Source organism: Camarhynchus parvulus, chromosome 5, assembly GCF_901933205.1.
Source record: "Camarhynchus parvulus chromosome 5, STF_HiC, whole genome shotgun sequence".
Lineage (NCBI taxonomy): Eukaryota > Metazoa > Chordata > Aves > Passeriformes > Thraupidae > Camarhynchus > Camarhynchus parvulus.
In genome coordinates, this window is record NC_044575.1 from 27,312,670 (window position 1) to 27,338,446 (window position 25,777).

A 25,777-nucleotide genomic window follows, 5' to 3' on the forward strand; every position below is an offset into this window, starting at 1 on the left:
CTTAAACACCTTATCTAGGACACAGAGGTAATGCTCTCTCTTGGCAATCCAGCAGATGCACAACAGAATATAAACATATTGTTCAATACTAGAACGTTAACATTTCCATGCTCAAACATTAATAAGCTGAGTTTGCAATGCTCTAGTGAACATTAGAGTGAAAAAATAAAGCAGTGTGCACACTAGGACAACTGAATGATCTACACCACTAAAACAGAACATCAAAGCTGTGTCAGATCATACCAGCAGAGCAAATTACAACATTAAGAATACTTCTCAGTATAATTGCTAGAATAATAAAGACTCTTCAAAAACCTTATTATGACATGGCCCCCTAGCATAAGCTAGGCTCAGGAAGGAGGAGGTGATTTGCTAAATACAAAGAGTAAGGCAGGTCCCTTCTCACACACTATGACAACTACAAGACTTTTACGCCTTGTAAGAAGGAACATAGGAGAAATGCTAGAAAAATCAAACCTAAATGATCAATTCTCTGTGGAAGTTCTGCATCTGCAGGGTTAGTACAGTGGCACATGCCCATGACTTACATGTCGGGGGGAAGAAGAATCTGGCTGAACGCTCTGAAACCAAAAGAGAAAGAGGAAAGTTACCCAAACTACAGATAAGTGTGTTCACCTACACACATCCTCTTGGTTGAAGTTCTTTTAACAACATCTACAATTAATTGTACAATTGTACATTGTCAAGCCACATCACAGCCTTTAAATAGCACAATGTTTTAAACCATTCAATCTACTTAAAGAGTAGATGTCTATAAACAAAATTCTAAAAAAATCCCCAAGTCTCTTATTTTCAGAACTTCTGTTTTTCAACAGCATTAGGAACTTTAATTTTAAATCTAACTTCCATCCTAATAGTTAAATCAAAAAATAATCATTCTTAGATTACAGTAAACCATTATCAGTCTAACAAAAACTAATTATCTGATTAAAAATATGTTTAGATATAATTGCCTCCTATGAATGTTCTGAGGCGTAGAGACTACAGAAAATTAAAACCCAAACCAATAAAACTTCAAGTTCAGTTTGTAGTTCAACATGTAAGAATGTGCTCCTCTTCATGCACCAAAGAATGCATGAGAACAATAAATAAAGGATTGTTTAACAAGCATATGTGGAACTATTCTAGTGACGTGACCTTGCATTACCATCTATCAAACTTCCCATGAGGCCAAGTTTACTCATTACTTTCTAAATTATAAGCATGCACATTTTTCCTTAAAGCCCTAACTAACCTGCAACACCCAAATGGATTTATATCTATTGCTTGCAGAAAGTAAAGAGAAATTCAAGTACCTTCAACAGTGAGTACTGGCAACTGGCTATTACCAGGCAAAACTGGAAGACCCAAATATCCTTGAAAAAGCCCTCTATAAGAAGTACAGAGCCCAGAAATGCAACTAGAATAGCTAGGATGACAGCTAATACGTTTTCAAGGATCTCACGATTCCTGTTTTAAAGGGAGAGAAAAAAAAGAAAAAAAGGAATTTAAAGCTAACTATGTCTAGAAAAATCTGCAAAGGAGCAGTCACAGTCAAAAATAACAGGAGTTATGATACTGGTAGCAAAGTAGTTAAGAATAAATTTGAACTTCCATAGTCTACTAGCACACTGTCCTTTAGCAAAGCTAGGAGCTACCAGGATTTCAATGACAGCTGAAAGCAGTCATTATCTTAGTATCTTATGGAATTTTACTTTAAACAGCAGAAGATAACTTCAGAAGATAATTTTAGAAATTAATCAAATGTTCCACCAGAAGCACGGTCTGTAATGTAAATCTATACTCAAAGCCCATCCAAGATGATAATAAGCCTAAGAAAAAACACAAGTATGATAACTTACCTGTGTATATAATCTGTCATTCATGATTTTCTAACGATGAAACTAAAAATACTCTTGCTTGAGTAAGATATGCCAAGCGGAATACAGATAATTCCCTATGATATTGCTAGTCTTTCGGAACAGAGTTATGAGTATTCCTCCCCGGACAGAATCACTACTATCCTGTTTATTTCAAGGAGATTCATTACCAAAATATAAATACTCAACATATTCCAAAAGCTGGTAACTGGAGGACCACCTTCATTTTATTCTTCTAGGTAAATGTACAGTGACAAGAAGTCACAGTATTAAATGACTCTTGGAAAAAATGCTCTGGAACAGCACGCAAATTCTTTCTGTTTACCAAAAGACTAAGTGTGTGCCAGGTTGTAGACCCTTTAATTTTTGGAGAAGGCTATACTCTAGCTTTAAAGATTGGCAATGAATCTTTCTATTTGATCATTCAAATACATTATTGCCCCACGCAGGCAAAGTGGGGGTTGCTTTCCTTTTTTCTTCTTTGATTGCTACAGAAGAAAATGAAAGTAGCCTCCATTATTTTAGAAAAACTACATTCAATATTATTCTTTAATTTTTCGGAGTACAGTAAATAAGTATAATTCTTTAAGGACAGTTTTATCTATATTACAGTTTAGTAACTGTTTTCATCTTTGCTTTCTGAGGTCTGGCAACATACAAGGATCTCACCTATCAAATAAAGCCAGAAGAGTTAATCTATCAAAATTGATGCTAATCCAAAGTTTAGGCAGGATCCAAAAGCGATAGTACTGCTTGACTTTTTGAGCTGCTTCCTCTTGAGGCTGCATGTGGTCCTGAAGGTCAGGGCTCAGGTCAATATCTTGCTGCTCCAACAGATCTGTATCCATTGTTAGCAGCCTGTTCAACCTGATCTGAGGAAGAGAAAGCTAAAAGAAAGTTAGTATTAACAAAAACTCCCTTATATCAAATCACTGTACATATACTGAAAATTGCATTGAAGAATATTGCTAGAACTCTTTAGTCTCATTTTTGAGGAATTACATGTTAAGCACTGTCACAGGCTTCTACTTACTTTTTCTGTCCTTATCACAGCACATGAATAGGACTAGTAGCAATAACAGTTTGCATAAAACAACTCTTTGGCATTTCAGCATATGCCTTATTTCAAATGAACGCATCTTCCAAGCACATTATCCCATTTACTCTGAAAACTTCAAATTTGAAGACATGTAAACTGATACATGGACAACATACACTACTAAAAGAATCCAATTATTAATTTAAATAAATTACAACACATTTCTTATAGTCAGCTAATCTGCATGTAAATCCATGCTGAATGGTTCTTTCTGCATGACAAAGCAACATACTCATGCACCAGTAGTCAAACTCAAACTCATTGAATCCAGAATACACTCAGAAATGAACCAAAGAAAAAGCTCTGTCCTAAACAGTCAAGTACTATTTACGACTGATTATTACTTATTTTGTAGTTTGTTTAGAGTTCTCATGAAAATCACAGTAATACTAACAACCATGAAAGATACTAAAGGAGAGTACTCAATGCTAAGACACTATAGTACATATTATATAGTCTAACTCAGTTTCTAACAGGCCAAGAAACATCTTGATGTACTGCCCTTTATTCTTAGGCATTATAATTGTTAAAATGTTCTTTAATGAAAAAGCTTCACAATGCATAAGGCAAAGAGTAAAACTTCAATACTCATGCCACCTTCAAGTGTCAAAACTACAGGTTTAGTGTTTAGAGGGGCTTTTTCCCTACAATCATCTAAGTTTAACATTCATTGTCTTGATTTATAAAATTTTTGTCATCACTACTTAAATCATCAGTGTACTTAACTATGCTTAGCCAGCTTCTCCTTCCTAGAAAAATACTAATGAAAAAACAAGCAGGAACACTCCCTTTCTAAAGGCATTTAAAAACACAAACCATACTATTTAAGGCAAGCTGTGTCAGAAAACAGATCCTTTTTTGACAATTTTTTAAAAGCTTCATTTCTTAAAAGGTAGAATCAGCATAACATTCATGGCACTAATAATAAATTTCAGTGGAAATTTCCATTTAGGTGCATGGGCTGAGCTTTTACAGTCACAAATTTCCTTAAAACAGAACCATTCCCTCCAATGGGACTACAATGGCAAATCAAAAGCAGAGAAGAGGTAATGCAGCCTCTTAGCCTTTCTAAAGGCTACATGTTTGAGGGGGACTGTGAAAAGCAAAGCAAGTTCCTCTAGCAGACACCAAGTTTAAAAAGCACGTTCTTGATCAAAAGCATGGTCAGGCAAATGGAGGTCTCTTGCTCCTCTGCAAGAGACTGTATTTCATTTTCCCTCTTGATTATATATTAGGTACTTCAACAGACTTCTCTTTGGCTTGCCAGCTTAAGAATCATGCCCATTTGCACTGTTTTCAGAACATAATATATGACCAGAATTAAGAGCACAGGTATGGCTGGATTTGACAATAGTGCAAAAGCTTCCAAATCATAAAACTAAGGAATTATAAAGCTATTTGCAGTATGAAACAGTGTAAACTTCTGCCTTGTTTTGCCAGCCACTTCTCACATACAAATTTATATTTTGTACAGCAGACTCCAATGACAGATTTCTAAATTCCTTTCAGGGAAATTACTCAAGTGAAGTTTCTTTTGGTCAAAATACTATATTTAGTCTTTCTGCTGCCTGCTAACCTCAGTAACGCACAGAAAGAAAACTGTCTAAATTGTACACATCTTTGGAAACTTTTACAAAGTATCTCAGAACAATTTCTATGAGTGTTTTTAAATCACTAATTTTTAGATCAGAGGAAACCAACTAAGGTTAAAAGTGCTATGCAGGAAGATTAATTTCTATGTATATATGAAGGCACTACAATACTAAAAACTTTCTCTTCATTAATTCAGACAAAATTCTTTCTTAAGAACAGTGAAGTACCACACAGAAAGATTAATCAGTGCTATAAAGTTGGATAGTCTTCTGATTCTTTGCATGCTTTAAAAATAAGTAAGAAAAACTTACTAGATCATGTGGATAAAAGCGAACTGAGGTAGAACTCGATACGTGAGAGTCCGTGTCACTATAAGAACAGGGAAAATACTTCAGATTATAAACTACATTTTATTTCATCAGGTCACTCTAATTTTCTAGTGTCCCAAATTGATTTTGATACCTTGTGAATTTTATCTAAATATCTTTTTCCTTCAGTCACTTACTATAAATGCAAGTAGCCACTTAATCTCACGTATTGTGGTACATTCCACAGCTGTAGTAAGCCAGGAGATTCTTTAATCGTACATTTACATATTCTCAACACCCAGTCCCTACATCATCTTAAAAAAACTACAGTGATAGCCATTATTCTTGAAAAACAGAAATTTTATAAGCTGTTAGTTACGGATTTGTAAAGATACATCAATCACATCTCTAAAGAAGTTCAGAGGCCTCTAGGTGTTCACATGCAGTTTCGCATAATTCTATACTGTTTTTATCAAGATCCCAAGACGGCCAAAAATAGCACATACTTAGCACAAGTAAAGTGAGCTACTTAAACTGCTTTTTAAAAACTTAAACCTCTGGTAAGAAGAGCAAAATTACTTTGCAATTTCCATTCATTAGAGATGAAGAGAAATTTCTCTTACTGTATGAGAGTCCATATCCAACCACTGCTTTTTTCCCCAATTTTGGATAGCTTTTGGATGTTTGTTTTCCATGTAAATCACATGGTTGTAAGACTTGTATCAAATTTATGCAACTTTCCTTCAGTTCCTTGCCTTAAGATAAAAACATTCTTTGTTATCAACTTTACTTCACTCAAACTCAAGTATTCTCTACAGCCGAGATCTGATTATCTGAAGTGGCCAGTTTGTTCCTTCCATTAGCACATTCAACTTCACAACAGCAGCTATCAGCAAAGCCATTGCATCTGGAACATGCAAGCAGTAGAGGCAAGGATTGGCAGCTTTGTGGAAGGAATCCAGAACTTTTTGTCAAAGTTCAATTCTACAAAAGGCACTTGCATACTGTCACAAGAAAGATTTGAAGATGGGATGTTTTATATTCATTACTCCATAATTCCAAGAGCTATTCCACCTACATGTGGGTAGGAATTACAGCATTCAGCATGGTGCAATAGCTTCAGAGCAATTCTACATAGTGAAGTGGACTGGGGGCAGGTGGGAAGCCACAGGAGGTTTTGGGTTGCTTTTCTTTCCTCTGCCTCCTATCCCTTCAGAGAAAGAAAGGGCATCTTTCCAACAGCAGATGAACTTTCCAGTATGTAGCTGGCTATTTCAGCTGCAAGTCAAATTTTAATCTCAGGCATGTTAACACTTCCATTTACTGTTTGATGCCATCCATGAACTTGAGAATAAATTTATCAGTTTACAATGGCTTCACAACTAGAAGTTCAATAGCCATTATGGTCAACAGCCACCTAACTTTCTCAAAAATGGGTTAAATTCTCTAACAAAGAGTTCTATAAGCCAACAAAAAATGCATTTGTCAAGTTCTCAGTTTGGAAGTGTACTGCTTAAGCTAATAGTAGTACTCATTTTCTGAGATAAATATTTAAGGTAATGTTATCTTGTAGTAAAAATCACTTGAGTCACAAAAGTAAAAGTATATGCTTAATAGATTGAATTGATTTTTTGTAGTCCATACTAAATAACCTTTTAAAATGAAAATAAAATATTGAATCGCAGTAAGACAAGAATCATCACTCTTGACTGGCCTTCACACACACCAGATGTTGGATGCTCTTCTTGCAGCTGGCTCAAAGTTCACAAGTGACATGTCGCAGCCCCCTGTCTCGTAGAGCGTAGAACTGAACTTACCTATTAAAGAAAAGGTCAAAAGCAGGTCAAAATTTCCTCATGTTTCATCCCACTGGCAGCAGCTTCTATTCATTAACTTAGTATAGAGATCAATTCAGACATCTGAATTTACATCAGTGTCAAAATACAAAACGTGATTACTCATGAATATGTCACCACGGCAGACATTAGCTACACAGCTGTCTTTTGTACCATTTTACATAACATATATATTGTAACTGCAGTACTGAATTAAAGAGTTTGTATTAACAAGATGCCATCATTAACACAACAGAAGGACAGTGTAAGCCTCTTTTTCCTCTTAGAGACTAACCACATGAAAAATTTGCCGTGACCAACTTCAGTCCTTTGCCACCCCCAAATGAACCATCAGTAAATCATTCACTATCAGCATCTAAGAACATTTAGCTACAGCAGCAATAACACAAGTATCCGAATAAAATTCTTTTGAAACACTCATGTCTATTTGAAAAGAAACACAGAGACTCAAAGAAGTGGCCAGAGATGCTTCATAACTCAGGAAACTTAAAAGGAATGTACAGAAGGGATTTATTCTACAAGCCAGTGTAAGAACAAAGGATTGCAAACTAACTTCTTAGGTAAACCATTTGCACTTCTCAAATACATAATTTTAAAAAGTAGCCAAAGATTGTAACTCAAATGATAAATTACCTTACTCAAATATGTTTTCACAGCACCCACCTCCCAACACAGGCCTGATCAGAGAGATAAGCATTGTAATTTTCCCTGAAGGCCAGGTTCAATATATTTCAGCTCTGAGTGCAGGGAACCTGATTTTGAAACTGGTCTCGTATGAAATATCTGCCAATTTTTCCACCTCTTCTAGCTTAAAACCCTTAAGTCATGATGCAAAACATGCAATATTCCAATATTAGCTTATATAAACAAAAGGAAAAAATCCCACTTGGGAGCATGTGAAGAAAAACTGTATACACGTTTCAGCTGTATGTCTTGCAGCTTTTCCTTCTGCTGATACAAGATACCAAGAAGTCCCCAGAAATACCTAACAAAATCAGAACTTCCAATCTTTTCCATTTCTGTGAGAGCACAACCTGCTAATACCGTGGATTTTGAACGTTTTTTTAACACAATATAATCCTGCAGCAGCTTCTATCAGACCCACAGATATTTACATTTGATTCAGAATTTGAATCTTAGCAGGTTAAATCCCTCAAACTAGATGCTTAAAACCAGTGAAACAAAGAAAAAGAACTGGTATATTGCAAATATCTTCATAAAGCTTTCTACCCTCAGGAGCACTTCAACCAGGGAAATACCACAGCTGTGCTCAGAGCCACCATTGTGACAAGACAGTCCTCTACATAGCTCAGGAGGCACAAACAGCATGCACAACAGCTCTCTCCCGATATTGAATTACATCTGCCACAGGCCTAAGTACAAAGCTCACTTGTTAGGGCTTTTTCCTCATTGGATAAGATTTTAATGAAGTGCTTTAGCTGATTATCTTTTGGCTTTCAATGCAGTGTGTAATACACAGTTAATACTGAAGCTTAAAATTTTAACTAGATAACATGGGGAAGCTTCCCACAACTAATAAAAACCTTTGGTTACAAAGGTATATTTATTAACTGTGTCAGTAAAAGAGTTTCAGGAGCAAACATGGAGATACTGGACAATACAAATACATTTCAGGCTCTATTCAGGACAAAAATGTGCATTAATTATTATAGAAAAATCGGGGCAAGCAGCCCTTAAAAAAAAGGAAGTTTGGGTTAAATTCTTCATGGTTTTGCATTACTGAATAGAGATCCAGGAAATTAAACTTTTTAATTCTTAACTTAATGAAATTCTAGTCACAGAAGTTAGAATATACTACTTGGACATACAATTTCTCCTTCCCTTGGACTGAGGAAAACACATCAGATATTTATTTCAGCAGAAGTTTACTGAACCATTACACTTTTTCACATCTACAGTTCCCTGTCACCCAACTTATCTGTGAATCTACCAAAATTTGCAGCATTTATATTGCTGTTGTAAGTACTGCACTGCTGCAGTGGGATATAACAAAACAGATTAACAGAGGTTGCAAACAAACAGAACACTTAATTCCTATTGCTTATACACAAACTACAAAATGGACTCAGGATATGTCATGCTTGCAATTCATCCACCTATTTAAAGAGGTTTCCATTGAAAGTTAGCTCCCTGGCAAGCACAGCACAGCTTCTCATTAATACAAAAATTTTTCTGCCCCCTTTTTTTCTTTTTCTTTTGCTGTTTTTGATTTACTTTGGTTTTGTTGTTGTCATTCTGTTGGGGTTTTTTGGTTGGTTGGTTTAAATAAAAAGATTTTTCAGAAAAGCCTCAACTCATCTCAGTAGAAAATTTGACAGGGACTGTTCATTGCTGTTGGTGACACAAACTCCAAAGTCTGACTAGAGATAATAAAATAGGCTCCAAAATCCTTAATTTTCAAACTCTCTGAGACAAGAACAGCTTCCTCACAGTACATAAATTCTAATGAAGAATTTCAATACTCAAGATTCAATACATATGGACAGAGCTAGCATTTTTATTTACTCTAGTGACTCTTTCCCATTCCTGTCTCTCACAGCATTCTCCATGGGATACTTGGAACAGCACCACATTGAATAAGCTTAAGAACATATTTTCTCTCTCGAAAGCCTGTGGTTTTATCAAGCTGTGAACAAATGGGAAGCTCCAAAGATAATGTTGCAAATCAAGAAATATGATCAGTAGCATGTCTGCCCGCTCAACATAAATGTCTAACTTCTCTGCACACAAACACACAAAAAAAAGAGACCTGTAAGTTCTTAACAAATTAAAGTCACCCAAAAATATTCTATTTTGACCAGGTTACAATAACAAACCAAGACATTGTGATACTCAAGCACACAAATCCAAAATACATCTTCATTCTGACATGGAGAGAAGATAAATGTGTGTCCTTTGAAGCAAGTTTCCTTGTTCCAAAAGACCAAAATATCTCATCACCACATCCAGAGACAACCATGTAACAGTTCACACTGTATAAACTCATATTCCCACAGTTAACGGCATCAACAGACAACAGCAACAGGCTGATGAGCTTACACAGACAAAACCTGGAAGACTTAAGTGGCTCAGGATATAACTAAAATGTTGCTCTGATGGTTTCCTCAGCTAAGTTATCTCCAGTGTGCTTCCCAGTTTTACATCCAAAACTTTCAAACTGCTCAGCCTAGGTCACATGCAAATGCTTACTGACATGATGAAATTACATCATCATTAGATCAAGATATATTTGTCTACTGCTTCAGCCAGTATTTTTAAAATCCTAGTTAGCAAAAGCAAAGTCATCAGAATTTGACTTCTTGGTAGACTGCTAGGAGCTTTATTTCCAAAGGTCAAAATTGTACCGTTAGCTATGGTATGAAGGCGTACATGTTTTCAGTTAGAACACTTCAAAGTAGGTCATTTTTTGTTCCTATATGAAGTTTGTCAAAAGAGCAACTTACCTATTACCCCAAATTCCAGACTACAACATGAATATTTTCCATAGGAATAATGGGAAGTGAATATGTATTTTCCATATGGACCTTTGAACATGCTCCCACATCCATCCCAAATAAATGGATCTACTGAATTATCAGAAGGTACTGAGTGACTGCTTCTAAATTGGTTTCAATCTAATAAGTAACCAGTGTATATGTCTATCTTTACATAGAAGTTTTGATGTTCAAAACCATTCAACTGCCTTCATAAATTAAAATATTTACATCTGAAAGATTATTGCTTGTTGTATAAACAATACAACCAGAGATCCACCATACCGCCATAATTGTCTTGTAAAGCTCTAGATGAGCAGTCCTCTTTAAGCACAAAAGCAATTTAAAAAAAACATCTGGCCAAGGACAAGAGTCTGTTATCTCACCCCAACTTCAGACACTGGGCATCTGTTCTACTAACTCAGTACTTGGATTCTTAACTACTTGACAAAATCTGATTTTAATTTAATCAATCTTCACTGCAAGGGCTGAAAAATCCCATCTACCTGTCTACACAATCAGCTATCAGAACAAAAAGAATCAGTACTGCCACACTCTGCTCTGAAAACTGTCACTCACTTCAGTCATGGCACATGTTCACATGTTTTGTTGCTTTTGAGATTTGTATTATATTAATCCTGCCTATAATCATGGCATTTAGTATGCCACCTTTTCTTTCCATCCTGCATTCCTTCTATGATTTACTTCATGTTTAGCACTCCACACCAAGATCCTCTTCCATCCTTTCAAGTTCCTTTCCCCCTCAAGTTTCCAACAGTATAACTGATAAAAATCTTCTTACTTTGAACCTGGAAGACTGAAGACAATCCCTCAAAGCATCTCTTGCCTTACTCCCAGGGCAGTGCCCAGTTAAAGATAACTGTATCATCACCAGACTGGGTGTGGGTCAGGTATAATACAGTGAGGCTCTGCCTTGGTAAAATAAGCCACCAGAATCAAATTAACAGACAAGAAACTTTAAAGTAAACAAAACCAAAAATTGTGTGTCTTGTTAAGTGCTGCAGCTTGACATCAACACAAACAGAAAAAATGTAGAAGCAGATAGTGCACTGGTAAAGGAAAATATGAGCCCTATACGTGAGGGCTTTTACAGTAAATGAATACGTGCCCTGTTTGCCTTTCCAAGAGGATTTGAATTAAGAAAATAAACTATTCTATACACTGTACAGAGATATATAACCCCATGTATGTTTGTCACAGATATTTCCAGTTGGAGTAAACCAGGTTTTGTTTCCATGTGTTTCCCCAGGCACTATGTTTTTTTTGCCCTGGACAGTCACAATTATTTCCACAGCAACAAAGAACTGGTCACAGCTCCTTCATCGCTTTAATTTTTATTCTGATGCTGATCATGGGAAAATCAAACTACAACCTTCTCCCAACCCAAACCATAGACAAACTACAGAGTCATCTTTCACTGTAAGGTATTTTGGGATAACATAGCAAAACCAAGAGCCTTAGACTCAATGGAAAGACAAAAATAGTGTTACTTCATCCCTGACTGAGGGTTAAAAAAAACAAACAATCCAACAAAAGCCCCCAAACAAACTAACCACATACCACTTATAAGGAAAGATACTTTCTTGTCAAGACTGATAAAGGGATCACACACACGAAAGCTTGCACCATTTTGCCAACTATTTTATTCTTAACAAAAGATAGCACCAGTTCCACAAAACCTGCTACACAAACTAGAAAATTTGATTTTCCCAAAATAACACAAGATCCTGCCTATAATAGCTCCTTTCTCTCAAAGGATTCTAAACTAGATGCTCAGAGTCTCAAAACAGGAAAAAATCCCTGTTATACATCAGATTCCTATCTAGCAGATCCCAGAAGTTTTGTGCCTCCCAAAGAGAATGTGATGTCCCATAAAAGCACAGTACAGGTAAAGTTTCAGAAGAATTGAATCTCATTAATTTCTGAAGACTCCAATGCACAAAAAAATACAATGAATATGCCTTTTTAGAGAGTCTGAATGCAATGCTGAATTTTATATATGATCTACTTTGATTTCTGAAAGAGCAAATAATACAATCTCCTAAATAACCCAGACCTAGATTGCATATTAAATGACAAATTCTACAGAACCCAACGGTGTTTTTTTGGGTAAGATGAACCAAATCCTTGAAATAATGGTGGCCTCAAGAATATACCTCAACATTACACTTGGACAGATAACCAGTATAACAATTTCAGAGTTATATTTCAAATATGAAATAGGAGTCCAAATTAAATTAAAAAATGGGTTTCACGTAACAAGCTTTCATAGTTGAGAGACAAGCACTGAGATTGAAACAATAACAATTCTATCTAAAAAACAGTAAAGCAGCAGAATCTTCAACAAAAATTATTAGATAACTAGATCAAGTGTATTTATTACATTTGTAGTTAAGTCTTATAAAACATCTCAGAGTAGGTAAAGGTGGCTTCCAGTTTTGCTTATATTCCATTTTTCCTTATAATGCACTAGATGATGCAGAAGAATGAAGACTCAGTCAAACTCACATTTAAAGGGTTACCATAGACTCTCAATTCATGGAGTCTTCCCCTCTAGTGGGGTAAGAGACAACTTACTTATCTTTTAGTCCTGGATTACACAAAGGTCTGAAACACATGTTTGGTCAGTGTTCTGATCAAACCTGTACTTTTAGGGTATTAGAGATGACAGCTGCTCAAAATTCCATCACTATCCATTGTCAGTGCTCAAGATGCCCATTTTAATAATTCAGGGAAGAGTTACGTATTAATGATGAAGTCATAAGTAATTCAGGCCATGTATAGATAGCTGCAAAGATCCCTGCCAGGAACTTTTCCAAACCAGCCCCTGCACTATGTGGCAGATCAGTCATTTATTAAGACTGCCTTAACTTCTTCATAGCAATTTTATTAGCTGCATAGAAGTTAATTAAGAAGTCAATAATCAAGAATACCACTTAAAATGGACCATGAAGAACTAAGAAGACACTATAAAGCTCCATAAAATGATGACATTTGATATAAGAAGAGTCCAGATTTACTTGCAGTACCAAGCTCCTAAATGAAGGTGTACATTCAAAACAAAGCATTCATTTACATAAGTATTTCTTTCCTTTGAACAGCAGCTAAACAACTTATCTAAAAAAGGTAAGATCAAGAATTCTTAGGAGCCATAACAAGTTAGTTTTTTTCAGGAACCAGAAGATCCCCAAAGTCTCCATCTCTGTTCAACTGCCTGCAGGACCATAGGAAAGATTTATTACTTGCGTTACATTGTTCAAATCAAGAAAGCTCTCAACACCATCATTACTAGTATCTATGACTCCTTATTTCCCATCACACATTTGTTAGAGAAACTGCCTGGAAAAGTGATTGAGCAATATAGCTCAATATAGCAAAATAGCTCTTAGTTCTTCCTAGAAACACGCCTACAAGATTCAGAAACAACGCTCAGATTAGCCGATTTTCAGTGCATTATTACCAATAAATCTGCTGTATTAACACTTCCATGTCACCAAGGTTACATAAGGCCTGCATACCAAGTTCATCGTGCAAACTGCTACCGCCTACAGCAGATGCAGCGGCATGTGATGCTTCTAAGTGGACACTCCCATTTCTCACCAGCAAGGAGGCGCTAGCGCCGGGCACAGCTGCCTGGGAAGGGGGGCAGGACTGCACTCTGACCTGGGAGGAGCACTGCTGGCCTTGCTGACCATCTTGAAGGCTACGAGAAAACACGCATTGGGGACACATTACCAGGAAGAAGTGCAAACGAGCCAGAAGTGAAGCAAAACAAGATTTTCCAGTTTAAAGAGGAAAACTGTTTTTTAAATAGTAGCATTAAGTAGTCAACAGTTAGGGTTAAAGTAACTCCTACATTCTATGTAACAGAGTATTTAGGCCCTAGTTGAGGCAGTAATCTAGAGATAGTGCTCCTGTTAACTTCTTAGAAGTAGTATTGCTTTCTAAGATCTCCCCAAGTCACCCAACAGGTATATTCTTTGCGTCTTAATTTGTGGGTGAAAAAGCAAATTACTGCCAGTTAGTTTAACTACAGATTAACCTGAGGTATCACCTATATTTACTACTTACTATTCCAGTCTTCTCGCAATCATTTTTTGCTTATTCAAGTGTGACCTGATAGCTGTTTAGGGCTTTTTTCTTAGTCATATTACCTTTCTTATTAATTCATACTAACTAGAAAACATCTTTAAGCTTTGTTAATAGCCACAGGATAACACAGATCTTGTAAATAACTGAAGTAATACATCTGGATTCAGAATTATTTTGAACATATTAAGACTCTCTATATAAAGTTATTAATTGGCAAAACTAAAGTTGATTTTGAAGTTATTTTGAAGTTACAGCAAAAGCTTTATTACTCACCAAAACAAAGGTTTTAAAAGTCAACCTGGCTTTCAGAGAAATTTGTACATTTCTCATAGCAATGAGAAGACAATGTTTAAAAATGTTAATTCTCTTCACAGACTTCAATTGCAAAATTAACTTTATAAAACTATTAACAAAAGCTAGATTGTTTTAATAGCTTGTTTAATATCGGGTATGACAGTGTCAGACTACATTATGTTTACAGTTGACATCACACCATCTTTGCAAGAGCACTGGTTTTATTATCCTTCATTTTGTGGATTTAAAGAAGTTACATTAGCTGACACATTATCTTAGATTTTGTATTTTAAAGACTGGAAAATAGCTTAAACACTCTCTTTTTGAAAAACAGTATGTATCACCTGTTGGTTTTAGCACTATTTACAGCATGCCACTGGAGTTGGCAAATGAGGCAACTAAAAAAACAAGATCTTACTAAGAGTTGAAGGGTTATATCTGATGTACTTGCTTTTAACAGTATTTTCTACATCATCTACTTTTCAGTTCTTTTGTTAGAGCATCACTGGAAAACAAAACATGGATGTAAGAATAGGTGTTAAGAAAAGCTCATGCAAAATAATGCAGACATGCACACAGCTCAGGAAGAAAAGAACTGCAACTCATTATTTACTGTGTTCTAACATTTTAATCTGAAATTTAAATTCAGTGTTTTGCTGCAGTACACAAAGCTTTCAGTGAGCTGTGCAGCAACAGAAGCCCTAAGGAAGTTCACGGATGTGCCAACTTTCACTGCCTTCCTTAAGCAAAACCAAACCAGTGCAAAACAATACTGCTTTCCCATAAACAGCAGGTACATCTCAAGAGATATGTACACAGCTGCCCTGTGAATAGTTATCCACATCTGTCACAATTAAAAAATCCCACCAAAGTATCAATGTCAACCAATTGCAAAAAAACTCTGGCTTATTCTCTCCTGATTATTACAAGAGTAAAATTCTGCTTCATATAGTCACTTACACACATGCATACACCATTGACTACATGGCACACCAATGAACATTTATTTTTGAAGTGCCCAAAACACTATTGACATTTAGACAGGACAAAAGCAGGGGTGGATGGTGTTTTATGGTGCATTTTGGGTTTGTTTTTTTAGGTTACCAGGCAAAATAATCTTGTGTCTAACTTAGCATCCAACCAACAGAATTTACTAGACCAGGTTTAACTTGTCTACCATTGCCAAAGACGCACATACATAATGCCATTGTCTCTTTTACTAATTATTTCACAGAGGAAGTGAAAAGTAATTGCAATCATGCACAGCAAATTAAAAAAGAAATCAGGTTTAACTCAACAGGTCCTAGGGAACATTCCCCCAACATCCAATTTTATGATTAGAGTTAGAAGATTAAAGTTTTGCTGGCAAGAATAAGAAACACATAACATCAGGGCAACTAAAGATTAGTAAATTTAATACTCTTATAAGTTTAATATCTGAAGTCATGGATTAGCAATATCAGAAACTAGACTGGGGCAGCTCACCAACAGCACACAGGTGTGATGTCAGTACAATTGCTGCGATATTTTGAAGACTTCTCAGTGGTAACTGCCTTAAAATGTCTCTATATTTCTTCACATTTGCTCCTTAGGCATGATTTAATTAAATATTTCTTAAGGGTTTCCTCTTTCTAGTAACACAGAATTTACACTAAAATTAAGCTACTCATGTAAAGGAAAGGGTATTTTTAGACTGTTCACCTAGGAATTAGAACATTAATACATATTTTTTTCCAGATACATTCCACCGTTGACAGCTCAAATGGAATTTGTGTCAAACAAATATAAAAGCACTTTGGTGTTTGGTTAGCAATTTAACTCCACTCCAAGGGACAGTCATTTAGCATCATGAAAAGTACTTTGAATAAATTACCCTCAATAAGTATTCAGTTCTGACTATGTTGATATTATAAAGCATTTTTGATAATGTATGCCATTATGTTAGAGAAAGTACAGTGAACAGTTCTGGGTGGCTTTTAACTTAAAATAGAACAAATTTAGATAATGAAGATGCTTAGAGGAAATACAAGGCTAGAATGTTTAATCTGCTTTTTTACCCTTGGACATCTTGTCTGATTAAAGAGACACTCCCACTTCACAACATGAAATTCATGATTCACAAAGTTACTTCATAGTCTCTCACTGAAGTCAAGCTTAAGCCATGGGAACCTTAATGACTGCACTAGCACGTGGAAATAAGGCCACTGTCAACCACAGTTTAAAACAGAGTCTTTTCCTTACTCTATACCTACAAGAAAGAAAACACTGTTTTCTAATTAATACACAGTTAAGGAGCTTTCATTAGTCTGCACAGCCTCTTATGCTTCAATACACAAAGCTGAACTGCCCTCCTTTACAAAAAAAAAAAAACAAACTCAGAGGCAAGTGAACGCAACCAGATAAAGCAAAAGCCATCTGAAAGAAGACAAAGTTTTATCATCCTTCACTATAAAGTAAATCTCTAGCTTGAAGTTGAACACCCTACATTCAAGCAAGACCAAAAGCCTAACAAAGGAAAATCTAAAATTACATGATTACTACTTCATAGTGCACTAGCCACTAAAACCACACCTAACTAGTTTCAGTCCTTGATATGACAGAAATCAATCCTTCATCTGTTAGATTTCTAGGAACCATTCTTACACTCCCCCTGCCCGAGAAAAATTTGCAAAAGTAGTCCTCGAATGTTTTAGTGGTGTGACAAAGATGGCACAATTCCTCTGCCATCCTCTATTGTAAGGTATTTTCTTTTTATTTGTTCCGTTTCTACAGGTTTTCCTAGTTCAAAAAATTACATAAATATTCCCCAAACAGTTTAGCATACGAAGGAAGATCATTAAGAATATATAAAATATACAATTACTCCTACATATTTATCATGTAACTGAAGGAAGAATTACTTCAATACTTATAGGATACTGTTCCTTCTTCTATAGGCCACATTCTCCTCACCAAATTCTCCAATTCCATAAAAAACCAAGAAATTGGAAGACTTAAAACACATGTGTAAAAACTTATTGTGGCTGCTGTTTCTACTGTTCAGGCTGATTGATCAAACAGCTGTTGTATGTAACAAATCACTAGGCTCAGCCTTGTAAACATAGGGGCCAGTAAAGGCTGGGGGACTCCTCAGACATATGTACACAGTACATTTTAAACATTGCCAAGGCATGCAAAGTGCCACACAATTAGATTTCATACTAAGCAATACTGAGCATTTGTTCACTTCAATATTCCTCTTTTGCTGTAAAAAGATGCAAGATCTTCACAAAGGTTTACCTGTATTTTAGATTTGGAGTCTCTTTTGGAGTATGTATTTAGTTCTTTATAAAAGGGGTGTCATTTTGCTTATCTCTCACAATCTACAAATGTAGATTGCATTAGTCCCTAATGCCTACATTATTCAAGAGATGAAAACCAAAATGGGGAGTGCTGATACTATTTTCTTGGGTTTCTTCTTGATTGAAAGTAAAGGTTTTCTAAAAGTTTCAAAAGTTTTTTGATTAGAACCACTGAGGCTAAGTTTGTTAGCATTAGTTAATTTTTATATCAATCTGAAAACAGCTATAACATGTTAGAGACTGACTATCCTGACCATTTTTAAAATAGTGCCACATATACATGCACAATTCAACAAGCCCACAGTGACATGCAGTGACAGCTCAAGGAGGTTATGGTGGGGAAGGAAGTAAAAAGTGCTTTTCTGGCAACACTGGTGGGTGTGGGGAAGTGGTCTGCTGCATGCATGCTAAATATGGTGGAACATTTAGATACCCTACCTGAGGGGTGATCCGATGAGCAATGTAGGAGGGGTAGGGTTACTCCCTGCATTGTGCCGGCGTCGTACTGCCTGACGCCTAAATGTGCTGCGTTCACGGCGAAATGTGACAGTCTCCTCGCTGGCTTGTGCTGCTGCATCAAGACAGACTTTAGGTCAAATACGAACCCATCCTAGTTACGTCAACAGTAACTTAAGACTCCTTTCTTCCCTCTGACCCTCCCCAAGTTAACGAACTTGACTCACAACAACACAAGTAGCTTATGTCCTAACTATTCAAACAAGCTGCCTCGAGACAGGATCACAACACAGTTATTAGCAAAAACCGGGGTGACTGGGGGAGTGTTCTTGAATATACAGCTTATGTTTTTTTAACCCCAGATCCAAATAGCTAGGCTGCAAAAGAGGTTGGATATCCCAGATCTTTTCAGTTTACGCATGGCAGGAAGAGACGCCTGATCTCCCCCTCTGTCTCACTGAACAGATCATTAAGGAGAAGCCTGAAGAACTACCTAGCAAAGTTGTCTACCACTTCTCACCATAATCTTCTCAATTTTTTAACTTCTGCCAAATAGGCAGAGTTAAAGTTAACCTCATCACAACTCTTTCAGGAGACAAAACAAGAGTAGCTTTTCTTTCTCATAAGCATCAAGGGATACAAGTTGCTCCTTCTAGACTCATTACAATAGAATTTACAGAGGCAGGAGGTTGAGAATAAGTAAGACAGTAACTTATTTTTCAGGACTGATGGTTTTGTTATTTCAGGTTCCCAAACAAAAGGTTTGGTTCAAATTTATAAAGCAACATCATAAAAAACAGTTTCTATGTACTCAAGGGATTAAAATATTTATCCACACGTTATCCCCCAAAAAACACCTGTGCTCCTTAACCTCTACAATCTAAACAATTTCAGATTTGGACTGCTTCATGGTGTGTCTACAATCTGAGAAGTCTTCCTCCTAAGCCAAGGAAGCTCCTAGTCAATTTGAATGCAGAGCACTAAAGAGCTCAAATGAATGGGCCACAGAAAAAAAATAGGGTTTGGCAGGCAAGTGGAGGAGAAAAAAAAATTGACATGATGTCAGTGCAAGAGGAAAATCACAGTCTTGACAGGGAAGTCACAACTTGGTGGCCAAGAAGCCTGTTACTAGACTGAGAAAACCAAGAATTGTGTCCAACAAAGAAAAAACAAACACCCCCTCTCCCCCTTACAAAAAAAAAACCAAAAAACCCACAGAGAGTAATGGCAGGAATACTACAGGCAGAGCAGCCCATATGCACTTCAGCCCACTTCAAGTTACAACACTTCTGCCATTAAGCTTTCAACACTTAGCAGCAAAGACTCTAATGCTGGTCTACAGGGAACAACAACCTATAGCAACCTACTACTGTTGTGTGCTACTGCCATAGCTCAAGCAATAAAGGCTGAAACAAGAGTTTAATTCACACATGAACCTCAGGTTACCAATTTAATTCTCTGTCTAAAACTTCAATTTATATCTTGCTTTAAAACAAAATAAGCTACATAAAGAGATTTACTTTAACACCAACATTCAAGCTACAAGGATTTCATTACCAAACCTATAGATGTTAAGGGCAACGCTAATTCAGTCCTTCCTGTACTTTCAGAAAAAACAGGGGTTTGTTCATTCTCTCCTCATTCCTCCACAAGTGTTTTTACAATTCTAAGCATCAATAGATTATACTACCTTTTCAGCGTATTTCAGCAAGAAGTTCCTTGTGTGGTTTAATCTTCTGCTTTATTTTAATACACTGCCTAATTTCTTTAAGCATTTCTTTGCAGCTCTCACACTTGAAGTATAAAGTGAACCACACTAAATAAGACAGACTGATCCCTGACACACAAGGTCAAAACCGCCCATTAATTTTGTATTACAATTTATAAAGCTCATTTTTTTCTAGGATACACATCAACATATAAAAATTCATATTTACAACATAGCTTCCACTGAGTTCAGATGCAAAAGCAATTCTGGTAATCAGACCACAGTTAAGCATCACAAAATAAAGGAACAGTGAGCAGTCTTAACTGAAATGTAAATATCTGAATTACCATTAAGATGGTCAACATCAGCATTGTATCTTAATTGCTACTTGTAACTACTTAGCAAAAGCAGCATTCAAGTGTAATTCTTTAAGGCAGCCTACTTAACACTGACAGATACCTGTCCTGTTCTGCAATAACTGAAACAAGGACTATGAAAACACAATAGGTCCTCCCTATATAGTTCCAATTTAATACTAAAGCAAGTCTCAAGAACTAACAGAGGCAGTGTCCTGTGAGGAAACTAGCTATATAAACATGCTTGAAGATAAGAAAAAAAGAAAATAAAAAAACCTAATACATAGTTGGGGATTCAATTCAAAGCTGTAGAGGCAAACAGCTTTGGCATTTTCTAACCATTTATTATTTCATTTTAAGTTTTAAAAGTCCAAGTAGATTTTGGTGTAGCTTTCTATCTGTTTTCCCACGAGATTCTTGATTTATCATCTTGAAACTTTTGTTCAATGCATCTTTTATACACATTCTTCCTGAATGCAGGTAGTGCCATTCAGGGTCACTACACAAGCCTGCAAGTTCTTTTGAAAAGACTGCAGGGCTGCTCAGACCAACAAGCTCCAAGTCTGCTAACATTACACAACACTGTAAGAAGTGGCATGTAGAAAACATGACCAAAGGAGTTTAAAAAAAGGCTAGCTGAGAAGAGAGGATTAGCATAAAGTGTGGAAAGCTAAATTGCTCAAAGTTTGCTTTTGGTTGAAAAGGAAAACAAGAGGGGCTGTGGTGTGGTTTAGTTTATTGTATTAGCCCCTTGGGTTTGCTCAGTCTTTCCCAAAACTTTTCAGTGACTTGTTGTTTTTAATATAATTTCACAGAAGACATACAATTTAAAATGTACACATACCAGTATGGAAAGCTCTTTATGTTAATTTGTATTATTAGTGTTTCTACTTGCCTTTAATGAGAAGGAGCAGGGCAACTGCTTGTGAGTTCACCAGTAGGAAGTAAGACAAAGTTCCTATCTTACCTTCTACCATGATCTGAGAGCAGTTCTATCACATTTCAGTATAATTAAGCTTTAATATTTATGATCTCACATACACTTCTCCAATACTGCTTACAACTTAGCCTAGACTCCAGAAATTAAAGATCCAACAACCAGTCATGTACAAAATCTAGATGTAACAGGAAGAGACAATACAGGTAATACCTCTAAAGTTCATCCTTACTTCAGTTTCATCAGTAGAGGAAGACAAGGTTTCCAGCTTACAGAATGTTTGTTAAAAGGTGCTCTATGTTGTTTTATTCTATGTTTTTTTATTCTATGCTTCTATGCTGAATCACTGCACTTAATATCAAGAAATTCAAGCATTGAATGCTTGAATTCAATGAACATCTCTGCATGCTGTCATTTGGATATGAGTCCCCAGCACTATCTACCCTCAAGAACACAAAAATCATGTTTGAAGTTCAAGGTGCACAAATTAAAAATATAAACCTACACCCCAGAGATCAATAAAATAAGAAGTGGAGACCTAGTGACAACCTTGTAGCAAATGTAACCCCTCACATGCCTATTTCCAAATATAATACAACTCTTTTCAAAGAAGAAATAATGACACTTGTATCTGCTAATGAATGTGTTTGCATGCAGTTGCATTAAAATTAACTTGTTTAACATTTCTGACTGGAAACAGCTACAGGCTTAAAACATCATGAGGATATCATTTTGTCATCAGACACTTGGAAAGATGCTTTATATTTAACCTTTTTATGCTCACTTCTGTAGTTTTACTAAGTTTTAAACAGAACCTGAAGACTCACAGTTTTACTCTACAACCATGCAACTGTAGTATGACACCTAGCTTTAAGAAACAAAGTACAAATATTTTCCTTTAAACAGGAACATTTACATAAAAGTAAGCCAAAACATTTGCAACATCTTGCTTTTAACCAAAATTTATAAGAGAGAAGCTTAAGTAGCACAACATGAAAAAGCAGAATCGACAGAATTTTATTGCATCAATAAGACCATTTCATTTTTCTACAAAAAAAACGCTAAACCCAGTGCCTTAGATAAATTCTGAAATACAGAAAAATTTTTCATAAGAAGATTCCTGGAAAGATGTGGTGAAGTAATACAAGGGTGAAGTAAGTATCCATGTGGAAAACCATAAAGTTCTTGGAATAAAAATTGCAATAATTCTAACTAGAAAGCAAGCAAGGAAAAAAACTACCACAGCAGAAAGTCTCCCTCACTCTTCTCAGGAAAAAAAGGAAAAAAAATCCCACAGCTAAAAAACACAACACACCTCCCCCATCACTTAAAGCCTAGATGGTTTTGAACATTAGTCAGGTTAAGCATGGTTAAAGGTATGCAAGGAACCTGAGTGATGCTTGGACATGCCCTTTCTCATCCTATCAAATGGGAAACACATCTACTTTCAGCCACTAATTACTAAGCCTACATGTTCTCAGCAAGAGCTGGAATGAATAGTTTATGGCTCATGTACTCACATAAGCAATGAAATTTGCAACTGCAAGTAAGCAATGAAATTCTTCAAAGACAGAATGTATTTTGCCAAAACAAACAGCTGAAATGCTGTTCTTCTCTACTGAGTATCTATATCTCATTTGTGTTCGAAAGCTAAGATGTACTTCACATGCATTTATGGGTTAGCACTACTGTTCTCCTCATGGTTGAGACATTTATAGTTTATTTTCACATGACCTAACACTACATTAAAAACATACTTGGAAGATACCCAAGTAGAAAGCAGCAGTCTGTTCAGTCCATATCTTCAGTATGCAGTTGTTAATCACCATGTTATTATGCACCTTAATAAAACTTACAGCTGAAGGGGTTACTTCTACTTCTCTGATAAAAAAATAAAAATATTGACTCAGAGTACTGTAACTTACTGTGGATATTTAATGAAAAACATCACTAATGACTATTTCTGAAGAACAGAGATGTGTGCAGCAAAGGAGAAACAATGAAGAATAGCATGATATCTCCAAGTTACAAACTTTTGCGAGAAAATAGTGCAGAAAAAAAACAACACACAATTCAGGAAAGAAGGTAAAGCCTACGACTTCAATTTTGTGGTTTCATTTATAAAAAAAAGTCTGAAACTAGCCTGAAGAAATATTTACAATTATGTCAAAACAGTCACTACAACAACCTGAAAAGCAAAACCCTATCAAGGAGGGAACAAACCGGGACAATAAAACCATCTGGTTTGAATTCTGAACCAAAACTTTTTACAGACCAGCTTGACAGTAAAATTTTTATACTAAGGCCAAAGAGAAAACTAAGGGTCTTAATTATCCTACTTGAATTATTCCACTTTCAAAAACATTAGGCTACTCACACAGACCTCTTGAATATAATGCTGATGTACTTCGGGTCAAAGAACTAAAGCTAAACCCCATCTGACCCCCTGCCCAATGCAGACCCTATATCCCAGGTATTGGGTATCAATACCTAGTATTATATTCATGTAGCAGACAAATGTTCATAATTGACATTAATCTTTAATAAAGTTAGTTCTGACTTTGTGTTTAGATTTATTCACCTAAAGGAAAAGATGCTGTAAATCTTCAAAACACAGTGTTACCAGCATATGTGGTATACGATGTTAGCATATTGTACACAAAAGAAAGTAATGTTTGCATTACACAGCCTTAAAACCCCAAACATTAATTAGTGGCCAACTTCAATAAATGAATGAGTTTTATCTCACAGCTACATTTTACAGCAACGTGAGCAATTCCATCACAGCTGACAGAGCTTTTAGAACTTTCTTGCTTATATATGCATACCAATAAACCCAGGTACCTCTCTACAAGCCAGCATGAAGATGCAGCTTCATTTTTATCTAATACCAAAAATTCCTATTCAACTCTTGTTTGAGATGAATACTTAGCAAATACATGAAAAACACATGTCAACAAAATGGAACCACTCTTCCCAAATCAAGCAAAAGTCATCTAACAAAAGCCTCTGTATTATCCATAGGGGAAAAAACACAGGATTGAGTCTCCACAAAACGTACTGAAATTCTGCTTTACTATGAAGTGGTTAACAATTAATAGATGCAAGATGCATTCCAAGTGTTATTTCATTGGTAAGTTCAAAAACTGCAAAATTCTACAGTAGCCTCAAATATAATTTTTAACACTGACTACATCTTTAAGTGTTTAAAGGTAGCAATCTGACCTCTACTGAGATGACAAGATATCCAGCATCAGAGGGAATTCTGTAAAACTCACACACAAAAGCTGTGATAGTACAGTAAAATGCTTATAAGATGAGAGCCCTTTCTACTGCTGATCTGCTTACCTGGGTCCAGTTACAGCATGCTTCTGCTGAATGCACGAATAGAGACAGCCAACATACACACAGCCTGACCACAGGAACTTTACACATTTTTCAGTTTCTACCATTTCTAAACTCCAGCTTCTCATGCAGAACTGTTTGGTTTAGTAGTTTGAGCATGAACTGGCAGATGCACAGAAAACAAGATGAGAAGCCCCATCTTCTGTAATTATATTCATTCATTCTATCTGCAGGAAATGTAGCAGAAACTAAAGCCATCAGAAGCATGGAACAGCTCTGCAAAACAGGCAAGTCAATGACATAGAACATGTGCAACATCAAAATAGAAGGGAAAAGTAATATGTTGCCAGCAGCTGGCTGAGTAACAGAGAACTGCACTGTAATAATTGCAGGCAGACACGCTAAGTATATATGTACAAATACAGACTGAAGAGGTGAACAGGTTTCCATGTGTCATATGAAACACAAGACTAACCCAAATTCCCAAAGCCCTACTTTGTCTGCCTGTAGAGATGTACTGCAGACCTCAAAAGACAGAAAACAGTATGAGCTGTTACTTCAATATTGCTATGCAATGTACAGAAGGAAAAATGCGTCACACTACATGTAGTTTTATCTACAAAAGGGTATGTATCTCAAGAACTTAACCTTAAATTGCAGCAAGCTGTAAAACAGAGCAGCAACTTAAAGAGCACATCTTTTACAATTAATATAGAACTGGAGAGAACACTCGACTTTTCAGGCCAGCTCAAGTTTTACAAAGCATCACTGTGTTACATACAGCATTATGGTGGTTCTTTAAATGGTTACAAACAGCAATCCAGAAACAGCACACATGTGACAGAAACCAGGCACAGGACAGTGCAAAGACGGTATTTCCAGAATATCACCATACAGTGGAGCAACTGCAACTAACCCATGACTCATCAACTCACTAGCTACTTTTGGAGTCTGAATAGCTGAACAAGGATAACTACCGTAAGACATCTTCAATTTT

The 25,777-nt window shown here is 36.1% G+C and overlaps 1 protein-coding gene across 8 annotated transcripts in view; it reads right to left on the reverse strand.

Annotated features, from left to right (window-relative positions):
• Positions 1 to 25,777, reverse strand: part of PCNX1 (pecanex 1) — an 88,983-nt gene that overhangs the window by 39,044 nt on the left and 24,162 nt on the right. For 2 of the 8 annotated variants that reach the window (XM_030949964.1, XM_030949963.1), the window contains exons 7-13: positions 18,417 to 18,549; positions 13,770 to 13,954; positions 6,607 to 6,697; positions 4,884 to 4,941; positions 2,550 to 2,767; positions 1,317 to 1,470; positions 549 to 581 (exon numbers count right to left, since the gene is read on the reverse strand). In XM_030949964.1, the coding sequence (XP_030805824.1) occupies positions 549 to 581; positions 1,317 to 1,470; positions 2,550 to 2,767; positions 4,884 to 4,941; positions 6,607 to 6,697; positions 13,770 to 13,954; positions 18,417 to 18,549 (872 nt within the window). The remainder of the gene's footprint in view (positions 1 to 548; positions 582 to 1,316; positions 1,471 to 2,549; positions 2,768 to 4,883; positions 4,942 to 6,606; positions 6,698 to 13,769; positions 13,955 to 18,416; positions 18,550 to 25,777) is intronic. The other 6 variants (XM_030949956.1, XM_030949957.1, XM_030949962.1 and 3 more) reach the window with 6 other exon arrangements.